The 15,359-nt window shown below is 42.5% G+C and overlaps 1 protein-coding gene across 1 annotated transcript in view; it reads left to right on the plus strand.

Moving 5' to 3' along the window:
- LOC138592073 (neuropilin-2-like) overlaps positions 1-15,359 on the plus strand; it is a 103,799-nt gene that overhangs the window by 16,055 nt on the left and 72,385 nt on the right. Inside the window, exon 3 of the mRNA XM_069662690.1 lies at positions 13,407-13,588. Coding sequence (XP_069518791.1) covers positions 13,407-13,588 — 182 coding nt within the window. The remainder of the gene's footprint in view (positions 1-13,406; positions 13,589-15,359) is intronic.

Genomic DNA, 15,359 nt, shown 5'->3' on the forward strand with positions numbered 1-15,359 from the left:
AGAAGAAACAGAGTGTGTGTGTGTGAGGAAGTAGCGGTGGTGAGAGGGGGCAGAAGAACATGGTCACCCAGTGATGGTCAGCAGCATCCCTGACACACACACACACACACACACTGGCCGTCAAATGTCTCTTTCTAAAACATTCCCCGTCTTTTTTCTTCTGTCTTAATTAAAAATGATTTCTTTGATCAGCAGATTCATTAAATATTTATATATTTAACATTATCTTGTTGTTTCTTTTCTTAAGCTTGTAGACGACAGCTTTGGAGAACAAAAAACTGTTAATCCTCAGTTTATGGAGAGGAAAATGAACACACACACACACACACACACACTCATCTTGTCGAGACAAAGGACTCATCTGTGAGCGTCGACAAAGACTACATTATTAACAGGCAAGATGGCCCTTCTCCTTCTCGTAAAGAAACTCATGATGCGGTCGCATCTGCCTCTCACACAAACATTGAGAAGCACACACACATACACACACTTGCACAGACAGCACTGTTATGAATCTGCATGCCCCGGTCAGACAGGGGTTATTTCATTATGTCACTACAGTGTAGCTTTCTAATCTGTTATGGTCTTGATTGCAATTTAAGATGGTAATCTGTAATCTATAATGCATCACATTTTGTCAAGCACTCCGCTGCCTCTGCAGGCAGGATCGATGGAGAGGTGGTGAGACAGAGAGAGATGTTTTCATTAAGATTCATATACAGGAGCAATTTAAGTACAGGGAGGCAGCTGTGGGACGCGAGACAGATGCACAGACAGGTCAGTACAGCCATGGCCAATCATGCCTCACCGTGACTTCCCGTTTCCCATCACGTGCCGGCCCCATGCTGACACATTAGTCGATCACTGGTGACAGGTTTCAGTTATCAGCCAACAGCTGCATCTGTGGTGTTTGTGTTTCATGTTAAAGGCCGTGAAGAGCCAAACCACATGATGGATTGGTACACAAACATCCTCGACCGGTTCATATATGTGTGAGCAGTGTGGACATTCACTACATCCACTTTCATTTGCAGATACAGTTGATGGAAGTTTAAATAAATGCAACTGTTAAAGCAATGTCTGCTTTATTTTATCTGAGAGAGCCTTTTATCTGGTGTAACTTGATGTATAACAACTTAGTCTCCAACTTCAGTACGCTCTCAGGAGATTTTTGCAGTGCTTATAATGTTAAGTCTCAAACTTAATGTCACAGCTCGTCACTGCAGACACTTTCAACTATCACTTTCACTCTTTTACTGCAGTCACATCATTTATTCAGCAAGGAATAGTTTGAGATTTTTGGAGTTACTTTTTTTGCTTTATTGCTCAGAGTTAGACGACAAAATTGAAAGCAGTCTCATGTCTGTATCAAACAACAGTCAGGAGATCATTTTCTTCAGTGGCTCTCAACTGGTCTCGCTTCAGGACCCACCACCACCTCCTTAATGACAAATCGCGACCCAGATTTCTGTAACCACTCAAATGTATCTAATGAAAAATGGTGCAGTGTGGACCTGAGACCAGACGAAAAATCACAGTTTGTCAACCCTGTGAAGTGAGCAGCAGGTGTCAGTGCATAAGAGGAAAATATTTCATTCAGTTAGCAGCCTTTTTTCAAGTAAGAAAGTGCAGGTGCAAGTTGTTGGGCTCTTCAAGTTTCAACACCACACTACTACCTATCATGTCTTTCAAAATAAAAGCGCAGCCTAGACTTTTTTTCAAACACACATCCGCGACCCACTGAAAACAGCTCATCGACCCACTTTTGGGTCCCGACCCACCAGTCAAGAACCACGGAATTAGCTCACAATCAAACCACAACATTTGTTTTTGGAACAATTTACACCGACAACATAACACAGGCACCGGGCTTAACATTTTGGAACATTGTTCAATAAAATGTTCTATATTAAGTGCTTTAAATGCAAAAAGCCATGAAAGATCACAACAAATAGCTCTTAAACATGTGATATCCATTGCTAAAGAAGTTGATATTGACAAAGACAGTTGTTAAACAGGCGTGTTGTTTGGTTTTCAAAATGATATGTGACACTGCAAAAGAAGTCTGAGTGGAAAAAGTAGTGCAGGTGATGAGGACGTTGTTAAGAAAATTAAAGTTACATTTTTCTGAATGTTGGACTAAAATAAAAAACACTGTTTTATGTAAACTAAAAAAATAACAGAGCCTAACATTTGCTACTGCAGGTGATTTTCAACCACCTTTAGGCCTATTTTCAGCAGTTGTGCTAAGCTAACTGTTGCTGGCTCCACGTGAGTATGGTATCAATCTTCTCTTCTTTCTCTCTGCAAGAAAGCACACAAGTGTATTTTCCAAAATGTCAAACTGCTGCTTTAACACTTGACACAGTAAAGCATCAACGTTTTAAACCCAGGTCTCGACTGTGCCACAGATAGTGATATCAAATTCTCCACGTGGCAGCGACCAACATTGTTCAGGTCAGAGTGAGAAAGCGAAAAAGTGTATTTATTCCTTTTGAGGCGGCGGTTAGTCGTCTACTTCACATTTTCCTCTGAGCTCACTGCACCGCTCTGTCTCTGGAAGCAAGATCTCTATTTGGAGTGTTTGGAAAGAACGCAGCCACCCACCCACACACACACACACGCTCATACGCACACACACACACAGCTGCTAAGGGAAAAGTGCAGAGTCAGGGTCCGTTGAGGGCAGGCTCAAATCATCCTGACAGCTACCTCCTCTCTCTCTCTCCTCTCCTCTTTCCTGCTGGCTCTCTCTCTCTCCTCTTCCCTCCATTCATTCTCACCCTTCCTCACCCCTCCTGCCCACTGGACCCCATCCATCATCCTTCATCTGCTTTCGTCTTCCTCTGTCCCACCTCCTCCTCCCTTTATGCCTCTTTCTTCATCACCTCTCCTTCTGTCTTCCTCTCTTTCATTCTGCCCTTCTTCCTTCCATCCTCCTCTTCTCCTCACCCTCATCCCTCCGCAGTGTGCCGATCCTTTATAGGCCAAATCATTATTCAACATTGCATATGAAAAAACACCTAGGCAGCGAGCCAAATGCCACACTCTCCTCCATTTGTCTCTGTCTTTCTTCCTCGCTCCCCTCCTCTCCCTTTCCTCCCCCTCGTCTCCCTCTTTAAAATGCTATTCTACTCTCTTTATCATTTTCCTCAGCCTATATCTGTCTTCATCCTCTTTTATCCTCCAGTCTGTGTCTATCCATCACTGAAATCCCCTTTCTATATGTCTGTCTCTACTTCTCATCCTCTCCTCATTCCGCAGCCTCTCTGCTCCTCCTTTACCTCAGATCACACCAGAATCACAGACGCTATCTGTGATATTGATATGAGAGAAACGCACATGAGAAGGAAACTTGTGGTGCGAGCCTTTTTGCAGCTTGCAAATAAACTTTAATACGGTGAGAGCACGACAAGCAGGCGGGCACGTAGGCAGCTTCACGGTTGTGTGACTTACACAATAAGTGTGGAGTAAAGCAGTGAGTTAAGAAGTGATTTATATGACAGAGAAGCTGCAGTCAACGATAATGGCTTCACTAATGATTTAGACCTTGTCTTTGTACTCTGCCTCAATCAATCATTTAACTTCATGCTGGCTAGCTCTGTTTTCTGTCCTCCTCTTTTTTTCTCTTCTCTTTCTTCTCTTCCTCTCGAGACTCACCATTAAACAGGTATCAAGTGTAATCTGAACCAACTCTTCTAACATGAACCTTGTGAAAAAGACTGCACTTGAAAACGACATATATACCCCTTTCCCACCAAAATTAGTGCAGTGACGCGGGCTTTTTAGACCCGGGAAGACCCGCTAATAAATGCCTATTGTCTCTTTTCCTATTGCCAGTGGAGTATCCTCCTTTCAGTCTCTTTTCTGCTGAGTCACAATCATTATACTCTTTGGTTAGCAGCACGGAGGTCAGTGAAGAGGTCACAGTGGTTAGGTCTTTATTCTATTACTCGTTCAGTCTATTTATCAAACTCGGCGCAGACAAATTTGGAACGATGTTCGAGCGCTGCTCGGACGGAAACGGGCAGAATTTGTAGCTGTGTCGACCCGGGTTTTGTGGTTCAATCATTGCCGATCGGAGCCGAGGCGATAATTATCTGGGTCTTCTGCAGAGTCATTTGACCCGGGTCTGAATGCCGATTGTAACCTTTCCCATTAAGCAAGAAAGCCAGGTGTTAGCAGGTTTTTTGACCAGTGGGAAAGAAGCTATACATTGTGATAGAACTCTTTGAATTTCAGAGCTTATACACTCACACATACACACCTTACTGGCAGGCAAAAGTCCTCAGGACATGACCAGGAGCGGGGCTAAAGGTTGGAGTGATGTGATGTGACACTGGCCTCGGGGCAGAAGGGAAAAAAGAGGAAGTGGGAGGAAGAGATGAAGAGACTATATGACAGAGAGAGGAACTGCTTTTTGGAGTGACAGAGGATGTTCAGTTACCTACTGTGGACATTTAGCAGCTGCCTGCATGTTTGAATTAACATCACAGCAACTCTGCCAGCAGGAGAGTCACGCGTCCAGACAAGCGTCCCAGAACAAGGCTGAAAGACAACTTTATAAGAAAGAGACAAAGAGAGGACACCTTGGGACAGTCAGCACAACATAGTGTGCGGCTCATTTAAATGATTATTATCCTTACCGGAGATTTTAGGCAGTGATTTCTCTAAATGCCTCAGATATGATGTGAAACTCCTGTCAACCCCTACACATGTGACCAGGATTGCACTGCCTTATGTTTGTTATGAGCGTTGTCTTGCTGTGTTTAGGTGGTCGGCAAGTGACATGTGATAACAGCCTTTTCTTTCAGGCTATCAGCAGCTTAAATAAAGAAACTGACGTGATTGTTTATCTTGACTCAAAACTTCAGCTGTTATAATGACTAACTGAGAAAAGAAATGGCTCAGACTGGTCAGTAACAAGAAATGTTGGACTTTCCCTTCATTCTTGCGGTTGATAGTTAAGACAGACAATCACTTCCATGTGTTCGTTTAACGCAACAGCAAAGAAAAGCAGCATCGATGAGAAGCTTTTTTCCAAGACGTGTCCTGAGTGTCCAAACTCCAAGCACCTCATCCTTGTTAGTTACAAAAAGCAAACATCCATTGCTTATGGTAAATCATGGCCAACATAATCACCTATACATTTCCTTATTCTCTACTCCCAGTTTAATGGACACTCAATAGTTTTAAAGGATCGATTCTCCCCTGGAAAAAGCCACTGTCAGCCAAAGCGGGTGTTCTCTGTAATCGATAGAAGCAATAATATTTTAAATTGGCGCCATAGCTGTGGAGAAAGTTGTTCAAACAGCTCGTTGTTGCACCCATTCTACATTCCTACAACATCCAGCGTGCATTGCACCCCTCCCTCTGAAAGGAACGGCCCAGCGAGAGATGCTGGAGTGAAATATTACAGTTTTCCAGTCAAGGACATTGATCGCTGCAGGCAACGGCTCAGAGCGGTGCAGAATCCGAAATACGTCGAGAACATACCGGCGGAGCGTCTTCAGGTCTACAGTCTAGATTTCAAACGTGATGATTTTGAAGGAGACATGACATCGGAGGCGGACGTCCTAGATTGTGTAGAAGTGAGGTTTACCTCTGGCGGAGGTTTTCGAGGGCCAATTCGAGAAGCAGATAGCGTCCTCCAAAGGCACAGAGCCAAATTGCTTTTTTTCCCCTACCATAATAGCATTAGCTCCCATGATAGCATGATAGGACTGAGGTTGAAAATTGGCAAACTGGCCCTTTAAGCTTAAAATGAGATTTCTGACATCATTTGTTTTCAGAGCAATAAAATTGGGTGCATTGCATTGTGGGATTGTGAGCAGAAGGTATGCCACGGACAACTGTTTCGTTCTGTTGCAGAAACTTTGAGGGCATGTACTCATTCAGAATTTGGACACTTAAAATAGTGCACTACATTGTAGACAGGGAGCGATGTTGGACATAGCTTTAGGGTGACAGAAAAAGATCTGATATTTTAGGTTTTTTAGCTCCAAGGTGGCTTTAGGAGATCCACTCTCCCTATCACGCTCACACAGGTAATGCAGGTAATGATGATAATATTAGTGGTCAGACTTACTCACAGTCTCCGAGGCCTGAAGGTCTGCCTGATCAATGTCTGTTATTGTAGGATGTGTGTGTGTGTGTGTGTGTGTGTGTGTGTGTGTGTGTGTGTGTTTGAAGGACTGACCCTGATCAATGTGTGTTAAAGTCATAATGAGGAATCGATTGGTTGTCCTGGAGACTACTGCTGGACATACACACCTACACACAGACATAAACACATGCACACACACACTGTCCATCTGTCTGCAGTAACAGGCCTAATACTTGATAACAGTGAAGTCAGTCATCCTCCTCACTCTCCTCATTTACTGCTTCAGCAACAGACTGACTACTGCTGCTTTACTTAGGTATACATAAATAGAGAGGACTGCACTCCATAAAAACTCCAGATAAGAACATTTCACTTTAATCGTTTTAAGTGAATGTATTTGGATCCGATAACAATTAGTGACTTATTTAAATGGCTGTGTTTGAAATTCATTGTCTCCAGGGATGTACATATATGGTATAAGAAGTAGGAGCAGAATCAGAGCCTGCAATGCCTTATGGGAATTATTGTGCTTCTGGGTGCTTTTTAAAACAGTCAACAGGTTTGAGTCAACCTTCTTGCCCTGTCAGGAAGCCTAACAGTCCAGTTTTACTTCCTTTTAACCATGTTAAAATAAGTCTTAGGATGGATTTAGCTTGGAGCGGCTGAGTCAGTCACATGACTGCATCAGGAAAGAGTGCGATGTGTTTGTGTATATTCAAGAATCTACTCACAGCTGACTGTTTCACTTCCTCTTAAAATGTTTGTTTGGTGCCATTGATAATTTCGCTTCCCTTTCAAATTTCCGTACGTACCTTGAACTGCACGTCATGTGATCTTCTTAGTGAGGTTTGTTTCAAGCTATGGTCAGGCTTTACCTCAAAAAAAACACATGAAAAGATTCTTAAATCTGGAACCAGTACGACCTTCATTCTTTCCTCCCAACCTATGAAAACATGTAACTGCAAAGTCTGGCCTGCTTTGAGCTGTCTCCAGCATGTGTGAGCGTCCATGTGTTTATGTGTGTCTGGGCTGCAGACGCTCTGTCTGCTGCTCAGGGCACCCCTGATGTTTGAAAGAAATGTGCAGGTGTAAGAAGACGACTCCTGACCCAAAGAGGGACGCAACGTGTGAAAGGCAATTAGGCCCAAGACAGAAGGGAGGAGCAGGAGCAGGAGGACGGGAGGAGGGGTGGAAGTGGGCCTGTATACAAACCTTTTCCTTGGTTCATGTCAGACCGCCTTTGGAGAGCTTTCTCGCTAACGAAACACCCCAAGCCCCATAACACACTCACACACACATGAATGTACCGTAATGTCATTAGTTTTTATTTTTACGCCTACTTCCACAACTAAATCTGTGCTTCCAATTCATCAAGAATGAATGTGCCTCCTTACTATGTTACACATTCTGGAACCATCATTTGTTCATCGCTTCCTCGTTGTAAGCTAGCACAAAACAGCTCGTAAACAGCTTGTTAACAAGAGAATTTCAGGGAAAAGTGTGGGAGAAACAAAATCAGACTGCTTGTCATTCCCTATGGCAAGTCTCAGAAAACCTCTGATTAGCTGCAGTGAAATATATCGGGGGGGAAAGGAGAGAGAGAGAGGGAGGGAGATGATGGGATTATACAGTTTGTTAGAAGCTGTATGCCTCCTACACAGAGACAGATTGGAGGGAACCTCAAACCCTTCCATGAATTCTTCTGAGTGCATGGCCACAGGCTCTGTGTGTGCAGCAGTGTGTTAGTGTGTGCTTCTGTGTTTGTGCACATGTGACTATTAGTGTGTCTTTCTGCATTTTCCTAAAGGCACAGAGCTGCAGGGAGGGAGGAAGGGATGGAGGGACACCTGTCTCTGTCTGTCTGTGGGGAGGAGTTGGCAGGGTGAATGCAGTGTCATGTTCTCTCGCTCTCTCTCTGACTACCTCAACGCTGTGCTGGCTCAATTTGAATTCTGTTTCTCTAAACAGCTTTTCTAATCAGTTTTCACAGTGAATGAATCTTATAAAATGCCAGCCTCACATTTAATCAGAGACGAGGAAACCTGAGCTTTGGAAAATTATCATGTACGTCTGCTCAGACCCTGTCAGGGCCGGTGTTACTGTAAAGTTAAGCAGTCTCTTTCTGTCGGCTGAGACCCGCTCTATGATCACCCTCTTTCCATGTCAACATAGCCAACCCGGACTGTTCTCACTCCAATACAACGGCTTAATCAGCGGCCCAAGAGTCAAAATACAGTATGACGCTTCAGGTATGAAACTTTAGCCAGTTCTGATGTGTACTGGAATCAGGTAACCTCGTATGACATGCCTTAAAGTCTGCTTGGGGTGGCGGTCAGGTCAAACAAACCATGACTCTATTTGGAAACCCAGGGTCAATCCCCAGAGCAGTCAATTGTCAATCAAACCATGAATACTAGGTATGTTACTTAATGTACTCAAAGTTAGTTACTAAATGTGCATACCTTACTTTAGTTATGTCCCTATTTAACTCAACTCAATGTATTTATATAGCATCTTTCATACAAACAAGCATGCAACCCGAAGTGCTTCACAAAAGAACAAAGCGACAGAAAAATACATCAGAAATTGACAATAGATACAATTTCAAAAGACTAAAACAAGAAAGTAGAAAGTAATTGTAATTTAAAACATTGAAAAAACTTAAATCAATACAGTAAAAAGGGCTGCACAGTGGTTTGCGCTGTTTCCTCACAGCTAGAAGGTCACTGGTTCAAACCCCGGTTTGGACAAAGTTGGTCTTTCTGTGTGGAGTTTGCATGTTCTCCCTGTGCATGCGTGGGTTCTCTTCAGGGTCTCCGGCTTCCTCCCACAGTCCAAACACATGCTCGTTAGGTTCATTGGTGACTCTTAAAGGCCAAAGTGCCAAAGTTTGTCTGTCTCTATGTGTCAGCCCTGTGATTGACTGGCGACCAGTCCAGGGTTACCCCGCCTCTCGCCCAATGACAGCTGGGATAGGCTCCAGCCCCTCATGACCCTGAACAGGATAACTGGTATAGAAAATGGATGGATGGATGGGATACATTAAAAACAATATAATGCATAATACATTGAAAACAGTAAAAAGTTTTGAAATAAAATAAAATAAATTAAAATTACTCCAAAACCAGATTAAAAAGACTAAAATACATGTGGTCAGTAAAGCATGAACTTTGTCCTAAACCTGCCTAAAAACCAAACTGTGACTGTTTCACAGCATTAATCACATGTTGATTATTTTAACATGCCAAAATTAATAAAATGAGAAATGTGTCTCAGCTAGCTTTATTTTGAAACCGTCGAACCAGATGTTTCTTATTTGTTTTCTGTAACTTGATTGCTTTAGTTTGAAAGTGGCCAATCATGCAGCCGATGTTTTTACCCAACCATCAAGTTTATTTTGGCAGACGATCATAAAACAACGACTGTATAACACCAGAGCAGGAGTTCATGTTCACCAAAGGTTTGGCCCTTTTAGCAAACAGCAAAGATGCTTATAGAGAACAGGAGGAGGGTAAAATTATATTTACCAGCCAAGATTCAACAGAGCAGCTGGGCTGTCTGTCCTACTCCTCACAAGATGTCAGCTGTAGTAAACATTTGTATTGATTCTTAGGTGAAATTGGACAAAGAAGAAGAGATTTAGCTGATTTCCTGTAAGGGAAACAATCTAAAAACACTAGTGTATCTCATCCTCCATCGTCAATATCGGCGTTGTTAATAAAGGGTAGTTTAAAAATCAAATATTCACAATTTCTAATATCCTCTCTGTCCCCCATCTCTGCCTCCTCTGCCTCACCCACACACTGGCTCTTGGCCACTGGTTATGTGACAGAGCAGAAAGCTAGAGAGGAAAAGAGGACATGGAGAGAAAAGAAGAATACAAAGAATGATTTTAAAAAAAGAAAGCTTTGGAAAGTGAAACAGTGAAAACTAATCAGGGAAAGAGTGAGCCAGGAGAAGAAAGAAAAAAACAGATCTTGATACAAGTAGCCGTTAAACAAAGTTGTCAGCACAAAGAAGAGGAGGAGGAAACTGTCGCTGGGAGGAGGTGTTCTCCTGGAAAAATATGACAGGGACTGTGACACATACACACGCATGCACGCACGCTCACACTGCAGTGACAGCTTGCGTCATAACTGAGGTGTTAGTTCCATGTACAACAGACACAAAGCATGATGGGAGAGTGGGAGGTGTATGACCCTCATAATGTCAGGAGCTAGCTCACCTGTCAGAAAAACACATACGCACACAGACTTGAACTGTGTGAGTCAGAGAGAAACACACTCCTTTGTGTGTCTATACACACCTCACACTGTGTCTATGCATAATACAGTTCTCATTTGTACACTTGGCAGCCTTTTATGCAGCTGTGAGGGTTCTGTAGCCGCTCTTATTGTCTGTGGTTTCAAGATGTCTTATTGTTACAAGGCAAGAAGTAGTAAGACAAATACATGCACATGCACACACTTACATTTGATATTTCACTTCTACAGCTGGAGTTACACAGGAGAGCGATGTTACACAGGATAAAAGTTCACCTTAAGTCATGTGAAACTAGTTAAAAGTTGACTCGACTCGACTTGACGTATAAGTGTGTGCACATTTTGTTGCAATATGAGCGTATGTGTGTATCAGTATTACAAAAACCACACAGCCACTTTAAAGTGATCTCAAAGATTAATTTAATACATGTCTATTAAGTCACTATCTATCGCAGAATGAGGTAAACCGATGTTGAGCCTATGGCCCACTGTTGAAAGCCTTTGCATTAGCAGTATTAAAGACTGTGTGTCTGGTGCAACTTTCATGGAAAAAATCGCAAGGGGCGCCCAGTTAGTGACGCGTTTTCCATCACCCAGCAGTGGTTGGTCTGCCAGAGAGGGTAGGTGGAGCTAAGCCGCTGCTTTTCCGGTCTCTGCAAGTGTTGCACGTAAACAGTAATCTACTATGGCTGAACAAACAAAGAAAAGGTCGATGACTACAGATACAACTTCAAAAATAAGTGAAAACGAATTCGACGCTCAGATGAAGGCAAACAGTCTAAAAAGGAAAGCGACCGTCAGCGAGGAAAATCAAGAGTTACAATCGGAGCCAACCTTGGACGTCACACATGCAACACTGTCTGGATATCTGGGAAGTGTGCTCCTGCAATTACCGTTTATCGCCATTGGTGCCGCCAAAGAGAACGAAACTGAGATCTTCAAGATGACTTGCCTTCCAACAGCTGCTCTCTGTAAATCAAACCACAAAATTTTATGGTTAACACTGCTGCACCTAAGTGTCCAGGGAATTAACATACGTTTTATATCCAAGTGACAACACCAGTGTGTGACTGTGTGTGTGTGTGTGTTGGGTTCCATGGCTGGGAAAGCTAGTCCACATAAACATGAATGCAATAGTGAAAAGATTAACACCCCTTTTATATTCCTGTATCTTTGATGTGTCTGTACTGTAGCAATAAATCACTGTGTACATGAGACTTGCTGAGGGACACTGTTGCTGACTTAGGCACATATGAAAAAGGACATCTACTCTGGGTTCTTTTGAGGTTGTAGCATCTTCTTTAGAGAATTGTACAATGCTCAATATTGGAGCACTTAACAGCATTCCAAAATGATCAATGATACACAAAGATGCGAATAGGGCCCAACTTATAGTTAGTAAGTTAATTGACTGAACTCAGAATCAGACTTTTAGTCTAGTTTTATGGCAAGTTGCTGAAGGAATTTGTTTCCAGGAAGCTATTTAAGAGGCAGGCAGGTGTGTCTTTGGTATCCAGACGGAGAGGCAACACTCCTGCTGGGGGTCCAGAGACAGGGCTTCACATTTGTGGTCAGAAAACATGAAAGAAAAGGGAACGGAAATAGATTTCAAGTCAGAAATGTCCCTGTATGGATGGAAACAGTCCCAGACAGCCTCTCAGCTGAGGTGTAAAAGTATATGTATGTGATAAACTCAGGTTTCTATATGCATCTTTCATGCTTTCCTTAAGTATGAAATAACTTTGAAGACGATTGAGAAAATTCCTTCATTAAGTACAAAAGTGATTAGTTTTAATTCAGCACAGTCACCTTATTATAGTGTTAAAACGTATGAGATCTTTCAAAGGAAGGAGGAATCATGACAAAATGCCGAAGCGAGCTAAATCCACCGTAACAAGTGTAACATGTGGATTTCTCTGAGGACTGAAGGCCCTCCGGTTGAGTTACAAACATTATTGAATTAGACCTGGGCAAAGATGTAAACTCGAGTCATTTGTTCCACATTAATCCTCCTCTAGCTTCAAAGACTGGAGGGTTCATGCAGAGTGCAAAAGAATTGACCATCACATACATTCTCACACTATGACTTTGACCTGGTGTAACATAAAGCAGAACACCTGTGGGCACATTTTCCTGTTTTACATCGATTTCCTTGCACCACACAAAGCTCATTTGGCTGTAATTTCTTTTGAAAGCATTGCACTGCAGTGCTTTGAAAAAGAATGACTTGTAATTTGCTTTGAAAGTAACAAGGAGGAAATGAGGTAAATGAGTTGTGTGAGATGGGAATCGGTTTCCTTTTGAATGTCTATAATGCAGCGCACATGTGACGCCACTGTACCCTTATGAGAGGTGAAAGGGAACACGTCATCTTACATACACTCCTTCTGTTTGTATTATAATACAGTGATAATCCATAAAATGGTGCTCTGTAGACCGTGAAGCCTGTAGCAGTTGGAGTATATAATGACACGATTACAGTGCAGTTGTAGAATTTTAAAAAGGTTCCTCTTCCTTTTCTGCCTCTTGCAGGTGGTTCTTTTCCTCCTCCACCATCTGCGAGCTGCCAAAATCTTCTGCTGCGCTCATTTGAATTGTAATAACAGCCATGCTTCTGCTGATAGAAGCTGTGATTTCTAAAGTCCTTCTAGCTACTGATAGATGCAAACAATTTTGCTCATTGCTTCTGTTTTGAAGCCAAATCCTACGTTATCAGATCAAAAGACTAACAAAAGACTGATAGTATTAATAATAAAGAAAGTCAAAGCAGCTTGGAAGGATTTAACAACTTCCTCGTCCTCAAATTAAAGTCTCCTCTCCCTTCTTCACTAAATGACTCTGTATAGTTCAGTTCATGACTGTACATTAAGCCTGTGCAGTTTATGATATTAAGTACCGTGGATTGTTATTGTCCCTGTCTAGTTGCAAGAGTTACAAGCTGCACATCTCAGAATCGTAATAAAATGGTGTAGATTTTTAGTTTATCGCAATATAAATGCAGAAGAGAAGTATTAATAAAATCTGTTTGTCCTCTGCAGGTACGACTACGTAGAGATCCATGATGGGAACTCGGAGACGGCTGACCTCCTGGGGAAGCACTGCAGCAACATCGCCCCCGCTCCCATCATTTCGTCAGGACCCTCACTCCACATCAAGTTCGTATCGGACTACGCCCACCAGGGGGCCGGCTTCTCACTGCGCTACGAAATCTTCAAAACCGGTAAATGGATGCTACAGTTGTTTTTTATGTTACTATTTCTAAATTTCTTTTGATACAAGATAAAAGCAGGGAAGGTTTACACATTACAATTTTTCAAATCCAAATTCCAAAGATTAAAAAAATCTTGGAGTACATACATACATTGTGAGTTTTTTACTCTTACATTTTTGGCATTTTTGTATTTTTTAAATACACTGTAGTTTAATTAGAAATTAATTTGGGATTGCAAGCAACAAAAGTCTCAGGGAATCTTGGGATTTAATGGTCAGTGTCTTAAACCCTAGGATTCTTGGATGTCCTGATGTGGGGCATCACATTTCTTTAATTGATAAAATCATACCCTTTTCAAAGCCTGTATTCGATAATCCGAGACTCACTAGAGGGTCATGACCCCAGTCAATGACCCTCATGCATGGACAGACTTAATAAAAGTGAACATGATATTTGAGGGATTGCACCTTTACAAATAGGCTATTAGTAGGTTTATTACAAGCTGCTCATAGAGGACTCAGCATGGTTCATTAGGTGATCGAGCCTGGTTCATCTCCTCTGTGTCATGGGAGACGGTGAGTAAGAAACGCGAGACACAGCAGAGGACCCTTGAGAGCCCTTTAGACAGTCCAGGCGAGACATCGCTCCCCTTCATGGCACTTTATGTGTGCGTGTGTGTGTCTGTGTGTGTGTGCGTGTGTGTGTCTGTGTGTGTGTGTGTGTGTGTGTGTGTGTGTGTGTGTGTGTGCCCGACATGGCTCCCCTTCACGCTGCCATGGGTCAGCCAAAGCGAGACCAATTGAGATCAAGGGCGAGCGAGACAGAGGGGCGCATAGTGTCGGCCCCACAGCCATCTTGTCCCGTTCCCCCTGAAAGCATTCCACACATGCCTGCTTAATTGAGTCCTGAGCCCTGTTCCCCAGAGACACATGCACACGCACTCACACACACACACACACATAGAGAGGGCTGAGGTTACTAACACAACACGTGCGATGTTTCTCGCTTACTGGCACCGGCCTGTTGGGATTTCTTCTGTGCTCTTGACACAGTCCACCTGATGGACTTAAAAACAACCAAGGTGTCAGTGTTCACACCCGAGCACCCTGGGGAGAAAGAGACAGACAAACAGAAACAGAGACAGAGACATTTGAGAATCGTTAAATTGATATAATACACCTGAAATAAAACCTAACAAAACATAAAAATAAATAAATAAATAAGGAACACTTTTTTCCCTTAATTTAGATTTGAAAGTGGTTTGAGGTGTATTTATTATTTAAAGGGTGCTATATTTTTCTATTTCTAAAATGAGCATGCAGCCCTTAATGGGATTCAAACATGGAAACAGCCATTGTTGGAGTTACAATACTTTTACATGATCTCAGTCCTACTTACCAATTAAAACATTGGCATTGTGCTTCTATTGGCAGGACATCATTTGTTTGTTCCTTCCAAAACTGTAATAACCATTCTTTCAAATTATACCTGTTAGTGCAATCTCCCTTCAGTATGCACTTTCATACACCAATTGCTATGCTTTAGGAAGCAATTTGGGGTTCGCTGTTCCACATGTGACTGTAGCAGTCAGGGATCGAGCCCCCAACCTTCGGATCGAGACATGGCCACCTCTACCACTGAACCACAGCTGCCCCTGCTATAGTGTTTGTAAAAAGAAACTCTTAATGACACTGGAAACAAACAGCATCTCCTGTGTTTTAGTCTGATGTTTGGTTGACCAATCAGAAGGCTTTTTCATTTGAATGTTGTTTTAGGTTAT

The sequence above is a fragment of the Semicossyphus pulcher genome, unplaced genomic scaffold, assembly GCF_022749685.1.
Source record: "Semicossyphus pulcher isolate SPU_LCO1_2020_fin unplaced genomic scaffold, fSemPul1.0.p SCAF_15, whole genome shotgun sequence".
In the NCBI taxonomy this organism is placed as follows: domain Eukaryota; kingdom Metazoa; phylum Chordata; class Actinopteri; order Labriformes; family Labridae; genus Semicossyphus; species Semicossyphus pulcher.